The 25,658-nt window shown below is 44.2% G+C and overlaps 1 protein-coding gene across 1 annotated transcript in view; it reads left to right on the forward strand.

Moving 5' to 3' along the window:
- The window catches only part of Nckap5 (NCK associated protein 5), an 841,775-nt gene that overhangs the window by 496,497 nt on the left and 319,620 nt on the right, over window positions 1-25,658 (forward strand). Inside the window, 1 exon segment of the mRNA XM_028874923.2 lies at window positions 23,144-23,293. Within this exon segment, the coding sequence (XP_028730756.1) occupies window positions 23,144-23,293 (150 nt within the window).

The following is a 25,658-nucleotide window of genomic DNA, read 5'->3' on the forward strand; positions in this document are numbered from 1 at the left end:
CATCACATATCATCCATTTGTTTTGGTTTGTAGATAAGTTTTCTTACTGGCCAGGAACCTTCCTAGTATTGAAGGCTGGCTTGCTAATGAGGCCCTGGGCTGCCTATCTCCATTTCTCTAGTACTGGGATTCCCCCAGTTACTTTTATGTAGGTTCTGGAGATCAAGCTCAGATCTTCATGCTTGCAAGGTAAACAGTTTCCTGGCTGAATTGTCTCCCCAGACCTGCTCATATTTGCTAATGGACAAGTTCAGGTTCAGCAGGTGAGGCTCAATCAATCACCATGTGGTGAGCTGTTCACTCCCATGTCCTCATGGCTGGGTGGAAGCAGCAGGGGGTTTGCAGACACTGTATCTCAGAGTTGACAGTCCTCAAAACCCCTCGTCCCTCATTCATCCACTTCATTGTCATTCTGTCATTCGAGGAACTGATGCAGGGACCTGTCCAGGTTTACCACAGCCACCCTACCTAGGAGTTGCAGACTTGAAACTCTGGCCCAGCTTCCTGAATATTCTGTCAGTAGCCGCAGAGGGTGCTGGAGGTTACTTGACATTAAGAAGGCCACTGGTTAAATCCAGTAGGCTATTTTTTTTTTTTTTTTTTTTTGATAATTGTGGAATGCTACTGAGAGGGCCAGTTATCTTAGAACCCCAATTTGCCTAGCCTCTTTCTCTTTAAATACACAGATTTTTGTGTAAAGAGAATGGTTACCTACCCCTCTTTCAGATGAACTTTTTAAAAATTACTCTTCCGTGTAGGTAATCTGATGTTTCTAATTGGTTTTAGGATCCTATTCACTTCTTGACAATTTATGTAAATCCTCCTCCCCCCCCCCCCTACCAAGATGAGTCACCTGGCAGCTTTGGAGATTTCTTCTGTGCTCCTCCCACTGAGGCTGTGAGTGGCTTGTCAGGACCTACCTCCCACTCCATGACAAAAGACACTTCACCTGAGGACTTGCTGCCATTTCCAGAGGCTGGGGGATAAAAATAATAGTTTTAATGCCAAAAAAAAAAAAAAAAAAAAAAAAAACCTTCAATATTACCAGCAGAATTTCTTCTGGGAAACTCCTCAGACTATTTCGTCTCTCTGTGTCTCTAGAGTTCTGCCTGATTAGTGGGCATGTGTTACCTGAATTATACTAAATAAAATGCAATGTTTGTGTTTTAAGTTCTATTAAGGTCCAAGTAGGTGAGGGGTCTCTCTTTATGGAGAGGAGTCTCCACTCGAAATTAAACTAGATTTTCCATCTTTGACCTTCAAAAGCACATGTGATGCTCAAACCCTCAGAGTTTTTTTTTTTTGTTTTGTTTTTTTTTTTTTTTTTTTTTTTCAGTAACTCCAGGAAGATGGGAGGGATTTGGGACTCAGTCTACAGAAATTTCCAAGACAGTACCTTGACTTACACGTTCTCTATGACACTGTGAGATGGATGAATCTGGCAGTAATATCAGTGGGACTATAACCACACTGCCCTGACCAACTTTTTACTTGATACAGTGAGAGTCACCTGAGGAGAGACACCTCAACTGAGGAATCATCCAGTTCTTACTGGTCTGTGGACCTGCCAATGAGGGGTATTCTTGACTATTTATTAATAAAGATCGGCCTGGCCTGCTGTGGGAAGAACCATCCCTAGGCAGGTGGATCTGAACTGTTTAAGAAAGCTAGTTGGGTATACTCAGCTTAAATTAGCTAGCTATTAGCATTCTCCAGTTCTTGCTGTACATTTTTGGTTGTGAAGTAAGTTCTTTGATCAAAGGTAATTCTGTGTGGATAGCAACCAGGCCTGCCTTTCAAGTTATCCTGCTGTGCCTTGAGTTTCTACCTTATGTTTCTTAATGAGGGACTATAATCTGTCAGCGTTAGTTAAAATAAGTCCTTTCTTCCTCTCAATTGCTTTTGGTCAGGGCATTTTATCACAGTAACAGAATGGGGGAAAAAAGAGAGAATACCCAGGCCATCCCATTTTAAGGGAGGATGTTGGTTTAATGGTTTTTTCATTGTTTATGCAAATATTCTCTTAGTGCTTTATGTTAATGAGAGAAAAAACTTTTTAAAAAAGTAGCTGAGCTAGGTTTGGTGGTATACATCTATAATCCTAGCATTCAGAGGGCTGAAGCAGGAGGATTAGGAGTTTAAGACAAGAGATTGCTGTGTAAAGAGTCAAACTCTCTCTGTCCCCTATGTGAGTGTACTCCCTCTCCTTCCCTATCCTCCACCCCCATACACATATAATGATAGGTAGATAGATATGATATATATGACATATATATACATATATATATATATATATAGAAGAGAGAGAGAGAGAGAGAGAGAGAGAGAGAGAGAGAGAGAGATTGAGAGAGAGAGAGAGAGGACACTTTCTGTTGAAAATACCTAGGAACACTTAACTGGTTGAGCATTATACTTGTTATCAGTGGTAATAACACAGGTGACTCCATCTGTCAATCAGCGTATTAACCAGCCAACAATGACATGCATTGAGTGGCTTCCTGTGCTGTGCTTGGTGTGGTGTTAGGGATGTGCTGCTGGGCATTTTGGTCCCCGAGAGACTGACGCGATCAGCCTGACCAGGCATCCTACATATAGCATCTCTTTACTGACAAGGCTTGGCTAGCTCACTTCTCCTTTTGAACTATTATTTTTGCAAATTGTCCTTAATTATCCAGGGTGCTCTGGTTCTTTAATCACATCACAAATTCAAACCATTGTGTTTTAATAATATTTAATGGTGTGTGTATGTCGCCTGGGTGCGCCTGAGTACAGTGCTGCTCATGGAGGCAGAAGAGGGTGTCAGGCTGGAAGTATAGGCAGTTACAAGCTGCCTGACATGGGTGCTAGGAGCTGAATTTGGATGCCTTGAAAAAGCCGTAAGTGCTCTGAACTGCTGAGCCATTTGTTGAGTGAAAAAATTGTGATGACCATCCTAGCCTAGCCTAGCCTCCCTTCAGTGTGCCCAGAATTGTTTATTAGCCCACAGTCAGGTAAAACATTGAACACATGCCACCCAAGGCCACATGGATGCTAGTGGTCTATGCCGCAACCTGTGACCCTGACTGTGTCCAATGGCTGTGCCACCATGCCTATGTGAGTGGCCAGTACTGTCACCCAAGGCAATTGTGTCATCCAGGCCAGGGATGCTACTGAGGACCATGTGTGGGTCCGTGTCCGTACAGCAGCCAGGGTCTGTGTTGATGTCCTGGGCTCCTGTTATCACTGAGGGCCATGTGGGTGGGGTGTGATTGCCACCTGAGACCAGTCCTAGAGCCATGCTGCTACCAGGGCCATACTGATCTGGGTGGCATGTACTGCCACAGGGGGCATGGTGACATCAGGCTGGAGCTGCTGCCTAATGGCCATATCTGAGTCTGTGGTCCTGTGGCAGCTGGGGTCTGTGGTGATGTTTATGGCCTGTGCTACCACAGTGGGTCATAGAACCATGCGTGTTGAAATCCAAGGGCTGTGCTGAGCTGGCCATGAGACAACTGACCCTGTACCTCAGGGGATAGCTGCCCCCCCCTCCACCTCTCACTTCCACCCCGATCCCCGTACTCTGCAACCATGGCCCCACCCCTCACCATGGGTGTGCACCTCACCTGGGCAGCATGCTAGAGCTTACCCAGTTATCAGGGACACAGGTAAGCTGGCCCTGAGGGTGAGAGAGCAGCAGAGCTGACCTTGCCTCCCCCCATCTGCCATGTGGTAGCATGGGGGAGGGAAAGATGCTCTCCCTTCCCCGCCCCTTGTGACCTGGGGTAGGCAAGAGAGCTGGCCCCAGGTCATGAGACTGAGAACACTAGCCCTGCACACGGGAGAGCGGGCCCTGCACCTTGCCCGGGCAGCACCCTAGTGCTAACCCTGCTCTCGGGGCACAGGTGAGCCAGCCCCGAGGGTTTGAGAGCAGGAGACATGACCCTGCCCCCTTGTAAGCCCCCTACAGCAGTCAGGAGAGAGAGGGGGCCCTACACCTTGCCTGGGCAAAACAAAACAGTAGTGTTGGCCCTGGAGGTGTGAATGTGGGTGAGCCAGATCTGAGGACCTGAGAGCAAGAGAGCTGGTCCCACTCCTTGCTGCAGGCTGCATTGGGGGTGAGCTTAGCAGAGGCAGTGCTGGAGAGCAATCCTGGATGATGAGGGAGAGCTCGCAGGCTGACCAACCCAGATATCACTCAGGCCCAGAACCAGAGTGATGAGTTGGTCCACCCCAACACACACCTCATCTATGAACTGCTGGAGCACGTGAAGGGGCCAGATCTGCAGATCCAAAGCTGCAGGATCCCCATGACACAGGACAACAACAGGATAGCCAAGAGGAGCCCCAGTGAGGACCCAGTATCGATAGCATAACGGAAGCCAGAGGCCTCTAACCAGACCAATGACTCATTGCAATGAACACTTGAAAGTAAAGGTGCATGGACTAATGGGTAAACTGTGTAACTCACCAGGCCACACTACAGTTTCCAAAACAAGATCCTCTCTCTCTCTCTCTCTCTCTCTCTTCTCTCTCTCTCTCTCTCTCTCGTCTCTCTCTCTCTCTCTCTCTCTCTCTCTCTTTCAAATATTTTTTTTTTGGTTGGGGGAGGTTACATGGACAGAGGGCAGATACAAGGGGACAGAGAGATAAGTGAAATCAGGATGCAAGATGTGAAATCCACAAAGAATCAATAAAAGTTAAAAGAACAGAAAAACCTTTGAACATAATGCCTATTTCATAATAAAGGCTGACTCTAGTGTAACTTATTAAGTAGCTATATCCAAAACACAGGGGCGATACAATGTCAGTGTCATGATCTAGCCTGTGACTTGGTGCTATCCTTCACTACGGCTTCCCAGCATGTCAAATGAGGGTCAAACCATATGTCACTGACTCAGGAAAAGATTGACATTCAAAGTGTGGCTCCTATTAAACTCATATTGCTTTTCCTTTCTTGTAAAGTTAAAAAAAAAAAAAAAGATCGCTTGTTAAGTATAACCATCATAAGTCAAGGCCTGCCTGCGGAGTTATTATCTCCGCTACCTCCCATGCATACTTAGAGGGTTCTTTGAGGAGAGGCAATTGCCTCCCAGTCAGTTCAGTTTAACAAACTCAGAAGATACATAAATATGTCTCTGCCAGCCATTGATCACATAAAAAGGATCCGGTATTGACCATAATTTCCGAAGCCAACTTTGATCATCTGACAATCTGAATTGATGGGGGTCATAAGACAGAATCTTACTTAATTAAAAAACTTTAATTGACAAATTGAACTTTTTTACCCTCATGGTATACAGCATGATGCTTTGATATATGTATACATTATGGAATGGGGAATGCGACTTAATTAGCATATGCATTGCCTCACACACTTGTCTTTTGTTTTTCCTGTGGTAAGAACACTGAGAAAATGGACATCTTAGCAATTTCCAAGTTAAGAACACATTGTTAATAGCCATAATCACCATGTTCCACGTGGACTCTGTTAATACTCCTCCTGTCTCACTGAAACTTGGTTATTTGACCATCACTTTCTCTGTTCTGTCACCTCGCCCGCAGCCCAAGCAACCACAATTTTGCTCTAGGACTCTATTAGTTCATTTTTTCAGATCTTAAAAGTCAGTGAGTTATGTGGAATTTGTCTTCCAGACTGCTTTATTTCACACATTATCATGTCTTTTGGGCTTGCCCATTTGCAACAAAATAGAAGATTTTTCCTTGCTTACATTGATTTTAAATTAAAATTCTCCTAAGAATTTTTGTGTGGGTTGTGGGAGCCCGTTCTTGGGTTCCTCGTGGCTTTACCCAGCAGGTCCGAATAGAGGATGATCAGGACCACGGGCCTGAGTGCAGGTGTCAGATGGTCTGCACTTGGCTGTGCTGGGGGAGGAGGTCTTTTGCTCCACCCCTTGGCGTCTCTATAAAAACCCTGGGCCAGAGACAGTCGGGGCCCGTTGAAATAGGTTCCAGGCCCTCTCGAGGCTATCCTTTATTTTCTATCTGTTTATCTCCACAAGAGTCTCCGCTATAAATCCTTCTATCTAATATTTCCTGCTGATCACACTCAAGAAAACTCTGGGAAGCTGTGGGGGTGGTGGGTAAACGCCCCACAGTGGGTGTGTATGGATATGTGTGCACATGTGTGGATGCACATGTGTGTATGCCAGAGGACAGCCTGAGGTGAGGTGCCATCTTCTTGTTGTGTTTCAGACAGGATCTCTCACTGACCTGGGAACTTAGCAAGGCTGGCCAGCAAGCCCTGGAGATCTGCCTGTCTCCTTCCTTGGGGCTGGGATTACAAGCAAACATTTCTATTCCTAGATCTTTTACCTGGATTCTGGAGGTCAAACACAGGTTCTCATGTGTGGAGAGAAGCACTTGACTGGCTGAGTTATCTCCCTCGTTCATGCTCCGGCTTGCTAGCTGTGTGGTTATTTTAGTGTGTGTGAAAGTCAGTAGTTGGACAGCCATAACATGTACCACATGAGGTAAATAACTAACTTATCAGCCCATTTGGGGATGCCCACTGCTCAGCCTAGGTGCTCAACTTCCCTTTTGGAAGCTTTTTGACTCCCCTGCTGTGAATTACATAAGAAAACTGGGTTGGTGCTCAAACACAACCACGAGTAGTAGGTAGTGAACTGATCTCTGTGAGTTCAAGGCTAGCCTGGTCTAAAGAACAAGATCCAGGACAGCAGAAAAAAAAAAAAAAAAAAAAAAAAAAAGAAGGAAGGAAGGAAGGGAGGAAGGAAGGAAGGAAAAGGAAGAAAGAAAACTGGGTTGAGGAAATTACAAATTTAACCTTAAGTTATGAATTCGTCTTTTTGTTTACTAGCCTTCAAGGGGTTAAGTGCAATCTTTCACCATCTATGTGTTATTTTCCATCTATACAGCATTCTTTTTTTGAAGTATTTATTTTGTGTGTGTGTGTGTGTGTGTGTGTGTGTGTGTGAATGTGTGCATGTGTGCATGTGTGTATGTGTGTGTACATGACTCAAGGTGCCAGTGGAGTCCAGAAGAAAGTGTTGGATTCCCTGCAGCTGGAGTTCCAGGCTGTTGTGATGTGAACAACCTGATGTGTGCTGGGAGCTGAATTTGAGTCCTTTGCAGGAGCAGTAGATGCTCTTACCCACCGCTCCATCTCTCTAGCCCCTGAAAGACATTCTTGCTGCTTTATGGTCTTCCCTTCCAGGTTATACTCAGACAACCTTACTTATTTCTCTAATTCCTGATGCCCAGACATCTGGAGCTCCCCTTCCATGAAAACGATGCCTGGCCCTTTCATGCCTTCCCATTCCACAAAAGCCTCCCTGTATGCAGAGCGCCTTCAGAACTGAACCTCTTTTAAGGAAATAAATGTTACTGATAGATGGAACAAGCAGTAAAAGCATCACCTGAGAATTTATTAAAGTAACTGTGGGAATCTGCTCAATATGGAAGGTAGCTGGTGATAGCGAGAAGTGTTTTGAGTGAAGAGTAATGCAGAGAAGAAGGGGATTGATGTGCCCATGGCTGTGAGTTCATCTCAGACACATAAAGCAAACACTTTGCTCTCTTATCCATCATACACATTTAATCTCAGAGATTTCATTGCGTGCTTCATTCACTTTGTGAGTCAAATCCAGGGATGAAAGAGGGGAGTTTTATGTGTTTTTGCCTGGCAGTGGGAATGTTAAACTGTGAACAAATTGGGATGTTCTTTTAAAATCCAGTGATTTATCTAATGCTATTTTTCTCCCACTTTTAAAATTTAGTGTGCTAGTGTGGAACAAAAGCTGCTAGCAGAATCTGGGGATGGGCACATGGCTGTGATAGTTGCTGGAGTGCTAGCTACCGAGGCAGTATATTCTGAGCATCCTCCCTATCACCTCCAAACAAATGGGTCAGTAAATCATGGGAGCTGAAGTTGCTGGGGTGTCTAGGAATGCCTGTCAGGCAGGCTCTGGCCTTGCAGTTTTCCTGTTCAGCAGGTATTGTTTTAATCTTTTATTTATATTTTGACAGTATCATACATGGGTACATTGATACAGAGCTCGCCCCTCCCACTTCCCAGACATCCCCCACTGTGTCTCCCTCCCACATTTCTATCTTTCTAATTTTTTTTCACCGACGGAGTCCACTTAGCTCCTGCTGTAACCCTGACTGCTCTTGTAGGCTTGATGTTGCAAGGGTCTTGTGCAAGTAACTACAGCTGCGAGTGAGTTCATTGCCATCCGCTGACTCACACAGTCTTTATGTCCCTTCTACCACGGTGTTCCCTGGGCTTTGGAGGGGTTGATTGTCATGGCCCATTTAGGAATGAGCACTCAATAGTCATTTATCCTCAGCACTTTGGTTGATTATGAGTCTCTGCTTTAATTGCTACCCCCTGCAGAAAGAAGTTTCCCCGACCAAAAGCCGAGATGAGCACTCGTCTGTGGTTATAAGGATAATTATTTAAAAGGCAGTTTGACAGTCTGTCCCTTTCACTAAACAAGAATAGTGGGTTTCCCATTAGGGCCTATGGCCTCCTGGGCCATAGGCTTTTGGCCAGGCATGAATTAGAAAGGGAGATGATTATCCCCATAACCTTCATACCACCATAGCACCAATTGTTTGTTGTGTGTTATAGTGTGTGTTTATGTTTTGAATGGATCAGATCATCATTAACCATTGAATGGTAGTGGTTTGTTAAACCTGTTCTGAGCCCAGCCCTAACATTCATGATGAATTCGCTAGCTCTACAGAAGAATGGCTTAGGAGCCTGGAAGAGTCTGTGCCTGACAGTGTCACAGTGCATGGGAAGATAAAGACCACAGATTCTCAGAAGGGATAACTACTAAGAATAGATCTGTGCAGGCATGAGAAAAATCTTAAAGTGAACTCAACATTGTGTTTAAATTCTTAGTTCTAACACTTAGTGGGAACCGTGCTGCTTAATAACTGCTCAAACCGATCCCCTTGTCTGCAGAGAGGTCCGGGATATCTGGCTGGTTCATGTGTATAATGTACGTGAGATACCTGTTTAACTTTGAGGGTTAATAGAGTGAGAGGTCATCTTCTTTGCCATCTTGAATGTATTTAGAATTACTATAGCAAGATGCTTCCAGGTGTGCCTGTAAGAGTGTTTCCAGAAAGATTTGTGAATGTGGGCAGCATTATTCCATGGCCCAAGATCTTGGACTAAACAAAAGGGAAAAGCAAGCTAAGTACAGCACCCACCTCTGTGCTTCCTGATTATGGATACCATGTGACCAGCTGCCTCAAGCCTCTGCTACCGTGCCCTCTCCTGCAAGGTAGATTGTACCATCAATCCTTCTCCCTAAACTGATTCTTTTTGGGTATGTGGTCACAGCAATGAGGAAAAAAATAATACTCTTACATATTCAATGTTATCCCGTATCTTTTGTGTTCCAGAAAGAATTTAACATTTCATGCTAATTCTTCCCCAGTGTCTCTAACTTATTTGCTCGGGTATGAATGATTGCTTTTTCACTCTTTGCAATGAGTTAGTATGTAGATGTGACATATGGCTGGATATTCAAGGGGAAAACATTCTGTTGTAACTCTTGCTATCTGAGTAACTTCTTGCAGTGGGATGTTGCTTTGCATCCCCATCATTTCCTTTCCTGTCTTCAAAATAAGAAACCAGAGATATCTATGGCTATCAGAAGAATAATGAGTAAGTTGAAACAAATGTAAGCTATTGGCTAAGGAGATGTTGGCAAGGCAAGCAGTAGGATCTGAGTGCAGCAATCCAGAACACATGCAAAACGCTACAGGTTTAGCAGCCCTCACTTGGAATTTCAGCCCTGGGGAACTAAAGTCAGGTAGATCTCAGGAACTCATTGGCTACCAAGTCTAGCCTACTTAGAGTATTACTGTTCATAGAGGGACAGTTTCCAAAAAAGAACCCAGGATGAGCAGGACCTGAGGAATGCCACATTGGCCTCTTTCCTCTACATGCATGGGCACACATGTGCACACGTATGCGCGCACACACACACACACACACACACACACACACACACAATTGGTAACTATTACAACATCTCTATGTATGTATAGACTTTGTGTCCAGTCATTTGCTAAAACAATAGTAAACATCAAGAGAGGCTTTGCTGATTAAGGTCAGGAATACATTTGTCTGTGGGTATAAACATAAATGGAAGACTTCTTGATGTTGTGTCGATTAACTCAGCAACACTGTTAGTTATCTCTGGATCCTAAGATCTCCTCTATTGTATATTTACCAGGCCTAGATTCCTTCCTGTGGAACTGGCCGCAAACCCATCAGGAAGTAGTTGGTTATCCCTATTATAATAGTGTCAAACAAGGCATTTATACCATCCCCTTTAAGATTCAGGAACATTGCTGGGCAGCAGTGGTGCACACCCTTAATCCCAGCACTCGGGAGGCAGAGCCAGGCGGATCTCTGTGAGTTCAAGGCTAGCCTGGTCTACAGAGCGAGTCCAGGATAGGAACCAAAACTAAATAGAGAAACCCTGTGTCAAAAAACAAAACAAAACAAAACAAAAGATTCAGGAACATTGGGAGATGAAGGGTAGTGGGGAGAAAACCTAGGAGCCAGGAGAAAGGGAGAAGACCTGCAGAATGTCATCCTCTCTACAAGACACAGCCATTGCTATCACAAACTCACAGTAAACTGTGTATGCCTGCACTGGGTCTTCATTAGAGAGGGTCCTTCAACAGTCAGGCTTAGATGGAGGACAGCTCAGGGAGCCCTACCCCTCATTACTGAGATGTTTGCTACTAATAGATTAAGGGAGATGGTGGGGGAGGCCTTTGCCTTTGGTTGTATACCAACCGATGGCTCTACCAGGCTCCAGTGAATAATTCCAATCTCGTGCTCACACAGATGGTGCTGGTAAAGCGAAATGGGTCACAAAATGAAACCCAAAGTCATCAACTTGGGAAAGGGGCAGTTAGGGATGAGGGGGGTTTATGGGGGTGGGCGGGACACAAAAGAGAGTGTTCGGAGAGAGGAATTAGAATACATTATGTAGGTGTATGAAATTGTCAAGTAAAATTAATCATTAAAAAGAAGAGATTTTTTTTCTTCTGTTTCTTTTAAAGCTTTACAACCAGACTTCAGCGAACCAATGCGTGGAGTGATTCCACACATACATAACTGTCCCCAGAGGTGGCTCATGTCCAGCAGGCTTTCCTGGAACATGTTGCAGGACCTCATAGGGAGCCGTTACCGAATGCGGCTCCCTGGGACTTTCACACATCAGAGCAGGGAATAGAATGCGCTAACTGTACAGAGCAAGAAAAGGGCTCAGCAAAAATAATGGCTTTATTTTAACTGTAGAGGGAAATATACATATCGGGGGAGCACAGAGGATGTTTTTTTAGAGAAGTCTTACAGGTAGATCTAATCCTAAATACGTTAAGTGTTCCAAATCTCTAGTGGGAGTCTGTGTATTTATCTTCTTAAGTGGAGTTTTCCGGGTAATTAAAATCATAGCACTGTAACCCTGAAGAGTTTAGTCACTCTGTTTGTTTGTTTGTTTGTTTGTTGTTTGTTTGTTTGAACTTGTGAGAGTGCGGATGTACTTGTGCCACAGCACACAGATGGAGATTAGAGGATGACCTCAGGCATCGGTCCTCACTTTCCACCTTGTTTGAGGTGGGGTTTCTCTATAGTTTTGTGCTATGGACTACTCCATTTCCCCATAGGAACACTGGGTTACAAATGCTCATGCTACTGCATCTGGCTTTTGCATGTTTCCTTGTTTTTCCACCAGTCTCTCACGTGCATGGCAAGCACTTTTACCACCGAACCATTTTCCTAACCCCGTGTGTGTGTGCATTTCATTTAAAACATGAAGAAGCTGAACAGAAAAGAAAGTAACGACTGCACAATACAATACAAGCGGGACCGAAGTGGTGGGGGGTATAGACCTCATGAGTCTGACTGTCCTATACTAAACTAATGACTGAACTTGGCCTAGAAGAGAAAGACTTTTCGATGACAAATGAACAGGGCTAGGATGCAGCTCAGTTGTGACAGAGCTTCTCTAACATACACAAAACTGGATTTGGTCCCCCGGTACTCTGTAAACCTAGCTTGGTGGCACACACCACTAATTCCAGCACTTGGTTGGGAGGCAGCAGGCATCGTTTGGAGGCCACTTAAAAAGTCTTCTTCACTGGTTGAATTGGACAGCAGTAGTGGTGTGCTGGAGGCCCAAGCCTGGTCAAATCTACATAAAAATAATCATCAGACGCTTATACTTAAAACGTATGCATGAGCTTCTTGCTAACTGTTCTTATATCTAAATTAACCATTTTAAATTATGTTCATGTGTGTTTACTGTCTTTACATGCTGTTGATGATGCTGCAGTCTTCTTTTTCCTGTTTTCTCTTGTCCGCATAGTTGGTCATGGCATCATGTAATATAGAGATATCACAGCAGTGTTGTGGCTTTGAGAAACTGAGTCTACTCCACCAACTGCAACATCAAGGGGTTATAAATGTGGTGCAATATCTTGCGCTCTGCCTTGGTTTGGTTTCTTCAGTGAGCCTTATGGTCCTGGGTCAGACACTCCCAGCAGTATAACCCAGCAGTGGGGTGGTAAAATGAGGCACTGCCACAGTGTAGTTAATCATTGAGGTTGAGCCCTTATATAGAGAACTGGGCAGCAGAGATAGCCAGTGGGGCCTGGCAGACTGGGCTGCAGGTGAGGACGCACAAACTTCTCTCATTGACCTCTTTGCTTTTGAATATTTTTCTAAATTTATTTGTGCCTGTGTGTGTGTGTGTGTGTGTGTGTGTGTGTGTGTGTGTGTGTGTGTATTCAAATGAGCAATACCAAAAGCTTTTGGAAAATGAGGGTGATTTGCATCCTGTGTTGGGGCTGTTGAACTTTGTGCATCAGTTTACCTGGAAAGTTCTGTAGAATGAAAAACTTCTGGCCTCACTCCCAGACACCAACTCATCAGGGCCAGTTTGCCAAGGAATCCGATTTGAGGCAAGCACTGATTTTCTCCCTCCGCCCTCCCCTCCATTGACTCCAACGCAGTTGCAATTGGCACCAGAAGCCTTGAGCTGAGGATGTGTTAGTGATTTGTCATGGTTAGGCAAAACACACACTGAAAAATCTGACTTAAAAGATGGCTGTCAAACTCCGAGGTCATCTACATCGCTGCTCCATCAGCTCCTGCGTGGGCTACTCCTACAGCATCCTCTTTGTGTCTGTTCACTGGGCTCAAGTTTGCACTCTTAACTGTCTCAGATACCCATCTGTCCATCTCATCCTTACTACCATCACCACACACACATGCCAACACAGAAACAAACATATATCCACACACAGAGAAACATGAACACAGATACAGACACCTGCACATACACACAGAGAGACACACACCCACTCATAGAGCTGCACACAACCAGACATGTCAGACATATGTGCACACATGTATGTATATGTAGAGACACACAGATGCATGCACACCCATGCGTGTACACACACACACACACAGAGAGAGAGAAAGAAAGAGCTCTGAGAATAGCCACCAACTTCCTGCTCAGTTGCTTTCCATTTTATTAGAGTGTGGAAGAATTCTGTCACATTTGGCCTGTTCCACTTGGCCCTCCAGCTTCATCTCTGTCCCCAACTCTACCAAGTTCCTTTGAGGGTCTCCCAGTTGGATACACACTTCCTACTCCTGGGCTACCCTCTTCCTTTTCCGGTAAGTTTCGCTGTTTATCCAGATCTCAGTTCAGCAAAAGTCCTGCCCTTGCACTCAGGTATATCCCCATATGATTATAGTGTGTGTGTGTGTGTGTGTGTGTGTGTGTGTGTGTGTGTGTGTGTGTGTAGGATGCACTTCAGTATGGGTGTTCATACACACATGTGTGCATGGAGAGCAGAGGGGAGGAATCTTCTGCAATTGCTCACTACTTCATTTTCGAAGATGCTAAGTCCCTCGTCGCACCTGGAGCTCACTGATTGGCTGGACTTCCTGGCTGTTGAGCCCAGGGATCCTCCTACCTCTGCTGTCCTGTCCAGTGCTGGGATTACAGGAGTTGCCCCACCATGCCCCACTTTTTACGTGGTTACTGGGGTCCGCACTCAGGTCCTCATGCTTGCACACATGCACTTCCACCAGCCGAGTCCCCTCCTCCATGTGATTTATTTCTTTAAACTGAGTCAGCGGAACTGGAGCTCCTAATTAGCCTAGGGTGGCTAGCCAGGGAGACTGAGGCACCGCCTCCTTCCGGTATCACAGGTGTGCACTGCTGTGCCCAACTTCCTTTGTGGATCCAGGGATCAAGTGGAGGTCCTCATGCTTGCCCAGCAGGAACTGTACTCACTAAGCCATCTCTCCAGCCCTCCACATGACTTTCTTCTGAAGCATCTGGAAACATCTGCCCACTATGTACTGAAACTATGTACTGTGACATTTTGATGATCAGCCATTGTATTCCGTGGCATGCTCCACAAGAGCAGGGCCGTGTGTGTTTTACATCTCCGTGTCCCTGGCATTCTTTCCAGTGCCTGATTCATTCCTGCTCATCAAATATTGACCAGATAGATAGATGAGTTAATTTAACCATGAAGTCAGATGACCTCACAGAACGCTGGAGTCCTACTGTGTACCTGACTGAAGGCAGCTAATCATCTGAAAGTCAATAAACCGCATTTGAACATTTTAGCAAAGGGTGGCGTGATCACTTTCCTCCAGACATACATTAAAATTGTTTTGAGTCAGGGTCTCCTGTAGCTTGTGTTTGACCTTGTGCTATATGTGTGGCTGGGGATGACTTGGACCTCCTCCCGGGTGTTTGGATTACAGATGTGCACCACCACACCAGGCATTTCACATGGTGGGGATGGAATCCAGGGCTTCATGTATGCCAAATGGCTACTGTACCACCTGAGCCACACCCAGCCTCTCCTCCATATTTTTTAAGCCTTCTACTTCCTAGACAAAGCATCATCTGTCTGGTGTAGCTGGTGTAGAGCTGGGCTGCCTGCTCTCCGAACTAAATGAGCTCCCAGGACTATGATCCGTCTGAGTTAAGCTGAGGCGGCCCAGAGTTGTGTGTTGATTGATACTGTTTTACATAGGCCTGATGAGGCAGACTGTTCAGAAGAAAAGACGAGCCTCCCTCACTGGTGAATCATTGCCTCGCTCACCACTTAGAGAAACAAACGGCTCTGAGGGAAGCTTTATGTACCGACAAGGCAGAATTTGATTTAAACCCTTCAGAGCTAACTGAGCCCCTAAATCTTTACCTTCAAGGGGACTGGCTCATGTTTGTTGACGCAAACAAGATCATGGTTCCAGCCATATATGAAATATGTGGGGAGCAGGTATTGTGCAGCAGCTTCACTTCTGTGGGGTTCACTGCTGATTAAAGTCTATAACAATGAAAACAGGTCACCTCTGGAACCAGCTTTTCCTCCTCACGGTCTGTTATTCTCCAAGTGGCCCTGGCTTGCTTCTCTGGCTTATGCCTTGGAAGCTAGTGAAACAATAATGCTTTGTCTGGGGCTCCAGGTTTTTGACTTTCAGCTTGAGTTCTCAGCCACAGTTTCCCTGGGGTTCTCTTTGTGTCTGTCTTCCTATCTGTCTCCATCTCTGTCTCTGTCCCTCTGTGTCTCTCTGTCTATCTCTCTCTCTCTCTCACCCTATCTATCTCACTGTCCCTCTTGGTCTCTGTCTCTCTAGCTGTCTCTGTCTGTGGCTGTCTCTGTCTATCTCTATCTTCCTGTCTTTCTTTATCTCCATTCTCTATCTTCTCCTGCCTCTGTTTCTTCACCCCTGTCTGTTGTTCTGTTTGTCTATCTGTCTGTCTGTTACTCGGTTTCTCTCTCTTACCCCTTTCCTCTCCTCCCCTAGATCTTTAATTGGTGAAGAGACTAAAATTTCTGCTGTTATGTCTGATTTTGTGTTAGTTACACTTAGATAAAATGAAGATCCTTGATTTTTTTTAAATGTTGGCATGCTTTAATGAGTTTAAGATAAATTTAGAAGCTATCCAGCCTCAAATGAACAGCTGTGGGCTGCAGAGGTTTGTCTGTGTGGTTTTGGTGCCTGTCCTGGATCTCGCTCTGTAGACTAGGCTGGCCTCAAACTCACAGAGATCCTCCTGGCTCTGCCACCTGAGTGCTGGCATTAAAGGTGTGCGCCACCACCGCCCAGCTAGAAAATAGTTTTTATATGTGTAACATATGCATATATACATGTTTATATGTTAAAAGGAGATTTATTAGAGTAGCTTAGAGGCTATGGTCTAACTATTCCAATAATGGTTGTGTCCTGACAAGAAGGCTAAGAATTCCATAGTTTATCAATTCATGAAGCTGGGTTACTCAGCTTATATCAGCAAAGGAATGCCTCAGTGGTAGGATAGATGAACTTTCCAGTGAGCATGAGGGCAAGCAGGCAAAAAGCAAAAGCTTCCTTTCTCTATGTCCTTTTATATAGGTTGGCAACAGTGAACCAGATTTAGGGTGGGTCTTCTCACCGCAAATGATCCAACCATGAAGATTCTTCACAGATGTGCCCAGCTGCTCAGGTTTTCGTTGATTCTAGATGTAGTCACGTTTACAGCCATGTTAGCCATCACAGTCCTCCTGTCTCTAAGTTCTGGGATTCAAGACCAGCCTTGAGTCTTTGTTTTCTAAAGACCCAACTACACACTGATGATTAAAAATGCTAATGGGAAGCTGAGTGATAAAGAGATGTTTCTCAGGAAAGTCACCTTAGCACCCTCTTCTCTGCCCTGTGGAATGGCAGGGTCTCTTCTGTTTCCATCATTGCTGCCTCCTTCTCTGGCACACACTGTCCTCTCTGGTTCTTCCAGAACTCCACATTCCCAGTCCTGGAGGAGACGTCCGCTCACCCCTGCAACACTCTCCAGCCAGAGCATCCTCTCTCCTTCCTATCCTGGCTGATTTTGGTTTCCCTCTCTCCTGTCGCTTTTTGCTGGGCCACAGGCAATGTGGACACCGTAGCCCACACTCAGGTTCCCTAACCACCTCCTCACTGGGAAGGGTAGAGGAGAAAGAGGCCGGCTTTCCTTTCTCTTGTCTTTGTTGTTACTGTTAGTATATTGATAAACTGTCTTGAGTTGTTGAATTCTGGGGATTTTAACTTTGGAAGGGACATGTAGTTCACCTGGAACTTTGCATATGAGGAAAACTGAGATGCAAAATGCTTGAATGATTGGTCCAGCAAAGCTCTGTGTTTGGTTCATAAATACTACAGCATTATCAGTTCCACAATGAGATAATTTTGAGATTAGTGTGAAGCTTGATATTGGATCCAGGTCTGATGGACCACCTATGATAGTCTGATCTACCATAGGAGATGCTTTTGGTAATCTCAGAGCTCACACCTTCCAGTATCCCTAACTGCCAGTCATTCCTATACAGTGGCTGCAACTGGTCTATCTACTAACTATTCTAACTGCTGCCCCTTCTCCACGGTATTTCCCATTGCAGCAGTTAGTATGGTGCCTCCCCCTCCTGGCCTCCACTTCCTCTTCTTTCCAAGTAGAAGCAAGCTGAATCCATTTCCATAACTTACAAGATTCTCCTTGGTCCATCCAGATCTCTTTATGATCTTGAGTGTGTGTGTGTGTGTGTGTGTGTGTGTGTGTGTGTGTGTGTGTGTGTGTGCATGTGTGTGTGCAGGTGCACATGTATATATAAGTGCATATATATACATATACATTTGTTGTGGAAGCTAGAAAACAACCTTGCCTGCCATCCCTCAAGCCTCATCCTCCTTGTTTGTTTTCTTTTTGTATGTTTTTGAGAAAGGATCTCTGAGTGGCCTGGAATTTACCAAGTCGTCCAGACTGGCTAGCCAGTTTCTATGTGCCCAGGGCTGGGATTACACATGTTCGCTACCATGATTAGCTTTTGTTTTTCAGGTTTAACTATTAAATACTGGGGAGTTTTTGTTGTTGTTGTTGTAGTAGTGGTAGTGGTTTTAATTATTTGAGAATTCTATAGAGGATTTTAATGTTGATTGAAATCTCATTCCCCTCCAATCTGTCCCATATTCTTCCCACCACTTTTCTCTCCCAACTTCATATAATTGTCTTTATTTTTAGAGACCCACTGAGTGTACTTAGTGGCAACAGTATGGGCATGGGGGTAGGGCTAGCTGCTGGATCATGGACAGCCTCTCAGGAAACACATCCCTGAAGAAACTGACTCCTTCTCTCCTAGCAGCTATCAGTTATCAATAACTCTTGAGCTAGGGGTGGGATTCCATGACTTCACCCCCTGTCCATGGTGGAATTTCTCTGACTTGATCTTGTGCAGGTCTTAGCCACACTGTCAATCATGACCTCTGTGATTTTTGACGTGGGTTCTGGAAGCCAATCAGACACAGTCTTCATGCTCACACAGTAAGCGCTTCCCTTACTAAGCTGCACCCCGGCCCCTGGCTTGCCTTCTTGCTCGTCTTCCTCTTGCATCTTCTTGGCTGCAGCATGGAGACCCCCTCTCTCTCTCTCTTGCCCACAAAATGTCCCTCCCTCTCAGCATTTGCTTCCATTTTCCTTCTGCTTGGACTGCCTTTTCCTGACTCTAGGGCCCCACCATTCTCATCATTTGCTGTCAGCTTCTCAGGTAGTTCCATTCTGATGTCACCAGATCTTATCCCAGACTGTCCCTAACTACACCCCTGTCCATCACAGTGGTTGGCTGTATTTAATTTTTCATAGCATTTGCCACTAACAACAGTTGTATTATCCAAGCATGTGGTTTGCCATTTGTTATATTTCCCAACATCAACTGTAATTTCATTAATTGTAAGAACTCAGTTCTGTTTTTCCTGTCTCGAGCACCTGGATCAGCAAATGGTTTAGGGTGTTAAGAAACCTCTGTGTGCAGCAATGAACAGCGTTTGGACTCTTTCCAAGAGTCACTTTTGCTGTGGTTTGAATGTGAAATACATCTCTTGTCCATGTGCTCATGTGTTTAAACACTTGCTCCCTGATGGTGGCGCTGTTTGTGAGGGTTATGGAACTTTTAGGAGGTGGAGCCTTCCTAGTGGACATAGGGCAGTAGGGACGGACTTTAAGGTTATAGCCCAGTCTCACCTGCTGTTCACTCTGCTTCCTAAGTGGATACAATGTGACCAACCAGCTTCCCACTCCTGTGACATCATGTTTTTTAATTTTAGATTTTTTTCGTTAGTAAGTTGACTATTTAAGATATCCCTCGAAGCACAGTGCTGATGTGCACAGTGGCATTCATAAGTATAAAGAAAGCTGGAATGTGCCTTAATAAGGGAAGTAGTGATATTATATTTGGGCATAAGATATATTCCTGGGGACTGCTTCAATAGTAAACAGTCAAGAGGATATATTTTATAATATCGTGCAGGAATCCAGGTGAGATATTAATTGGCTGGTGGAACTATTGTTGTGAAATTCAGCACATGATAATTGAGTGTTCACAAGAACGTTGTGGAATACAGCTACTGTGAAGGATGAGAATTGCTACCTGTGCGTATGTGCCTGATGACAGTCTTATTTGGGAGAAAAAAAAAATCAAGACTTACTGAACATAAGTAGACCAAGATCATTTACTGAGCTGAGTAGGTAGAACTGGAATATGCCTGTCACATATTCTAAGGTTGCTTGGTGTTTTACCTCCCATACCAGAGTTTTTCCTTTGTTTTAATTAACTGTAAAGTCCTAACAGAATGTGCGTGCATGTGCATGTCTGCATGCGTGCATGTGTGTGTTCTACAGGACACATAGAGATGTCAGAGGACAACTTACAAGAGTTGTTCTCTCCTTCAACCATGTGGGTCCTGGAGATTGAACTCAGGTGGCCAGGCTTGGTGGCAAGATCCTTACTGCTGATTCCTGCTAGAGAAAACGATAAAAAAAACAGAAAATGTAAAAAAAGTGAGAGTCAGAGCTCAGAGCTTTCTTCTTCTGCTGTCCAGCTCGCAAGACTACTTCTGTCGTTTGTTTTTTATATGTCGTTCTGCTTCTCATGGTGTACCCACATGATGCCTCTCACTGTCTGTATGTACAGCCTAGTTAGGTAATGTCCCAATGCTGATCTGAACAAGAGATTTATGTTAGCGTGGCACACGCCATCTTGCTTGTCTATGCTCTGTGACACAGAGATCTTATGATTAAGTGTGCACCCCCATTTCTTTCTTTCTTTTTTTTTTTTTTTTTTTTTTTTTTTTTTTATCTTTTTAGCTCCAGAGTTGAGTTGTTGACAAAGTGAACCCATTTCTGTACTTTACTGTGAATTTGGAACTCTGGCCAGTAGTGAAGCATTAGAGAGTCACAGCTGTGCAAGAGCTTAGACCCCTGGCTTTGTTCCTTCTCTGTATGCAACTTAAACCGCCCTAGTGCTTATCTGAGCAGAGTTCACATCTGCTGTGGAAGTGGACACATCTGCACACTACGTCTAACCATCTAATCATCTAACCATCATTGGTGTGTGTGTGTGTGTGTGTGTGTGTGTGTGTGTGTGTGTGTGTGTGCATGCATGTGAGCATATTGATTCATGTGTATTCATGTTTGTTGAGGACAATCTCACATCTCATTCCTCAGATATGAGGAATTGGGCTTTGATTTTGTTTTGTTTATAACTATAGAACAAGCCACTTATTATTTGGCTTGCCAATGCTTCTTCCCCGGCACTGGAATCCCAGGTGCCTCCATCCTTTTTCTGTGTGAGTCTAGGAATGGAACTTAGGTACTTGTGTTTGCAAGACAAACAGTTTATGGACTGAGCCATCTCCCTAGCCAAGCACCGTCACCTTCATAATCCACTGTGTATTCATTAAATGCAGAGATCACAGCTAAAATCATATTCAGAAATCTCCACAAAACAAATGAACGTGAGTCACCCTACTAAATAAGCGTTTTATATTCATGGATGTCATACACATAGACGTATATACCTTACATGCATACGTACTATAAGATACTTTTTACATACTTCATAGTGCATTTTCAAAGTTATGTTAAAGTATAATGGGTCCTTCAGAGCACCTTGGTGAATGTAGTTTGAGAACTTGTGCCTCCCCAATGCTGTTTCCTTCTAAATAGATAAAATGAGTCCCTTAAAGGCGGAGGTTATTGTGTTTTGCTTTTACATTTACAGATGATCTTAATTTAGTAACAAATATGAAGAAGTCTGTCAGAATGGGTAATCCACTTTAGGTCAGGTGGTTGGCCATCCGCTGTATCAGAGCCAAGTTGACCGCAGTGTGTGTCAGGAATTAAAGAGTGTTACAGGACGACGTCACCTGGTGTGCGATGCAAGGGTCCTGGTTAGAACACAACACATGGAATATGGTTCATGTGGTATCCTCTTTTTTATCCTCTGGTATAATTGTGTGTCATGCATGTCCTTGTGTTCATGTGTGTAAGTACAGAGGCGCCTGGGGGGAGGGGAGGACACTTTGGGATGTTGGATCTCACCTTTCACCTTGTTTGGGATAGGATCTCTTGTTTACCCCGTGTATGCCAGGCTAGGTGGCCTGCATGCTTCCCTGGATTCTCCTGTCTCTGCCTCCTGTCTCATTGTAGGAATGCTGGGGATATGAACCCATAAGATTGTTTCTAAAGATCTGCCTTTAACATGGTTTATGGGGATCAGAACTCGGGTCCTCGCACATGGGCAGCAAGCACTTTTACCCACTCAGCCACCTCTGTTGCCCATTGTATGATAGTCTCTTGATGTTTATTTTTTCCCTTGAAAACAAGAGCTAAGCGAGAGTCTCAAATTAACACGTCTCAGCTTCCAAAAAGCTGTCAGAGACAAGGTTGAGTGTGGAGCTTCCAACAGGGAGGCAAGACAAGACAACAACATTTTATGTCTGCCTCAAGGCTGTACAACAAAACCTGAAGTGTTAGAGGAGGAACACAAGAGTCCTTGGAAATGAGGTTATTCGTGGCTGGAGTAACTATTTGGTTTGAGCATAGAGTTCCACCTGGCTGGAGAGAGAGCTCAGCACTGCATGCACTTGCTCTGCAGACATAAAAACTCAAGTTCATATTCCAAGAACCTATATAAATGCAACATAGACATGCAGGTCTGCCTGTAATTGCAGCCTTGAAAGGCGGAGACAGGAGCCCCCCAGATCAAGCTGGTTCTAGAAAGGAGTTAGATGGATAACTTATGGTTCTGCCTGAGAGACACTGACTCAGTGAATAAGGTAGAGGAATGATACAGAATGTTTCCATCATCAACCTTGGTCCTCCACATATATGCATACCACACGTACACTTCTGCATATGTATATATACTTGTATATCACACACATAAAAATGGAATAAAAAATCTGAAATAAATCATTTCAGTATTTATGATGTTTATTTTTCCTTGAATCAATTAATTAGTTGTATGTCCATTGAGTTCCATGATCCTCTTTGCCTTTCACAAGTGAGTGCATCAAGATGGGTATGTTTTTTCTCAGTTTAAAGCATAGCTACGTTGTATGGTATTGATACAAATTGATTAACCACACAATTGTGTCTGAAGCTTGACTGGCTCTGTGCTTCTCCGACTGGGTGGGCAACATGCATTTTCAGATATGGTGGCCCAGGGGCTTTCCCTTATTAGAGTTGAGGGGAGAAACAGAAAACAACAAAACAAAACAGAAAACATCTGATTCAGGGCTACAGTTCATAAAGTACTTGACATGCAAGCATGGTAACCTGAGTTCAGCCCACATAACTCATGTAAAATGTGCAGGATGGTGGTGTGTTTATAATCCCAGCACCGGGGAGGTGGGGACAGACAGATCCCTGGGACAGAGCTTGCTGTTAGCTAGCTTGCTTACTTGCTGTGTTCTATACTAATAAGAGCCCTCTCTTAAAAAAAAAAAAAAACAAAGTGGTGGCATTTAAGGACTATCCCCATGAGTGATCTCTGGCCTCCTTCTTGCATACACACACACACACACATGTGCATGTGTACACACATGTGGACCCTTGCACGTGCACATATGCCCACACACAAAACACAAAGCTTCTGTGCTCACTAACATCAGCACCATTCATCTTGTTTTACAGAAGCTTCTCTACCTCAGCCCTGGAAAGGGCCCTGAGCCGTAGAGTCAAATCCAGACGTCTCCACTTTAGACTTTTGCTATGTTCCAGCTGTAGATTACTGAAAATGGGAATTTTCTTTTGGGCTGCAGGAAAGAGTGCCTGAGGAAGAGAGAAAACACCATGAAGCACTGAGTGACCTCCATGCAGCAGTGGATGAAGACTCAAGAAGTGAGATCAGCAGTGCGGACGAGGGAAAAGAAAACACCAGGCTTCTCCTAAAGAGACTGAAGGCTCTGGAGGTAAGACATCCAACTGTTCACACCCTGAGAGAAAAACCTGCTGGTGCTGGTACCGATTGTGAGTCCAAGTTCCTTTCTTAGTTCTCTCCGACAGGTGACTGTATCCATTAGGATCCCTTCCTCAACAATGGACACAGTTCAATTCACTGCACTAGAAGGGCCTTGACTCAGAAAGTCCAGCTGCATGGCCTTCAAAAGAGAAAAGAGCACCGCAGCTCTCTTCCAAATCCTATGCTCTGAAATTGCGAGCACTTTAGGCAGGGACTGTGGAACGCTTAACTTTCTTTTCCCAATGCCTCATAAAATGGAAGCATGGGTGAATGAGTAAACAAATGATCCAATAGCATATATAATAGTTGTGAAAGTTGTGTGTGTGTTTAGATACAAATTTTTCTAGTATTTTTGGTAAACCCATTTTATTAAGAAAACAGGCATGTGTAGACATCAGCCTGTAAGGTACATGCAGGGGGAGAATCAGCACCAAGCTATGGGGTCTTTGAAGGAGATCTGGATGCACTCCAACTCTCCAACACACAGTTTGAAGGTACCAGATGCTCTATAACATAGAGGCATTTATGTCACTTTTAAGGGTTGCTCCTCAGTTTTCCTACCTGCCTTCAAAGAACATTATGCTTATGTGTTCTTGTTTAAGGTATTTGAGACTTAAGTGGAGATATTTGAGATATTTGAGACTTAAGTGACGATGTTAACTTGATCCATCCCAGAGGATCATTTGGAAAGAGAGTCTAAATGAAGAGTTGTCCACATTTGTTTGGAATTGGGCATGTCTGTGGGAGATTGTTCTGATTGCCTCAGTTGATCTGGAAAGACCCAGCCCACTATGAGTGGCACCATTCCCAAGATAGGAGAGAGAGAGAGAGCTGAGTACAGGGCATATATACATTCTGTCTCTGCTCTTGACTCTGGATGTGAATTGATGTTCCATGTCTCTTTCACTGTGATGCTCCCACATTTATGGAACATAATCTGGAACTGTAAGTTGTAAATCCTTTATTTCCTAAATTTTGTTCTTTCTCTACATTTCCTAAATGTAGCTCAGTTGGTGATATGCTTGCCTGTCATGGTGGAAGCTCTGAGTTCCCTCCTCAGCATTGCATTCAATTGGACATGGTGGTATAGACCTGAAATCTCAGTGCCCAAGAGTTGAGGCAGGAGGATCAGGAATTCAGGATCATCTTTGATTACAAAATAAATTCCAGGATGACCTGGGGTATATGAGAATCTGTCAAAAAACAAAACAAAAACAAAGGAACAATGATAAATGCATAGTCATATTGTAGGGCCCATAAAATCTGGAATACTTTCATAGTATCCAGAACCAGGATGAGAAGCATGTGGCTTGCTCTCTGCCTGCTGTCCACATCCCTGCCTCTGATCTCTGGCATCCTTTATAGAGAGCACTGCCCTTTAGATTCTGATTTCCTTAATGCAATGGGCATTTGAGCCAGATTCTCAGGAATTTGTTTGAATCCCTACTCTCTATTTTATGATTTTAAAATCTTCAGAGTCACCTAATCTCTTTCTGTTTTTCTTTCCTCACTTGTAAAAGGAAGGCAATAATAGTGCACAACCTTACCAAAAAAGCAGTGGAGATTAAACTGCTTATTATTTCTACAATCCACTTATACTTGATCCCATCTATGTTTCAGTTCCATGTGACAAAAAAAAAATGCCCTGGAAAAAAAAAAGCAACTAACGGGGTTCATTTCAGCTTGCAGCCCCCAGAATCAGCTCAACATTGCAGGTTAGTCAGAACAGGAACTTTGATCAGCTAGTCACATCACATCCACCTTCAAGAGCAGAGAGAAAGGAATGCATGCTTAATCACTTGCTTCCTTCCTTGTGCCCAGGTATTTCTTTACTTGGATATAGTCCAAGAGCCCAGACCAGGGAATGGTGACGCCCAACATGGGCTGAGTCTTCCCACCTCAGTTAACATTAGTAATGAAGACAATCCTCATATACATGCCCACGGACCAACTCAATCCAGATAATTCCTCACTGAGACACTTCGCAGGGAATTCTAGGTTGTGTCATGTTGACACGTAAAGCTAACCATCATATGACTGATCTGTTCCAAGGTTGTTGCTTATTCATTAGACACATGCTTACTGTTTATCTGAATAGGATAACTAATACAAAACTATGATTAAAATGACTTGGGTACTTCACACAGACAGTCCTGAAAACAGATGGCTGGGCACATATGTGAGAGCCCAAGCAGAAGAGCCATTGACTAGGGAAACATCTGGATCCCCTGGAGGAGGGGGTGGGCATTACATCTGTGCCTCCAAGGGCTCTCATACTTTGACAGGATTTTAAGTACACTTAGGAAACATTCTTG

Source organism: Peromyscus leucopus, chromosome 15 (genome assembly GCF_004664715.2).
Source record: "Peromyscus leucopus breed LL Stock chromosome 15, UCI_PerLeu_2.1, whole genome shotgun sequence".
Classification (NCBI taxonomy): domain Eukaryota; kingdom Metazoa; phylum Chordata; class Mammalia; order Rodentia; family Cricetidae; genus Peromyscus; species Peromyscus leucopus.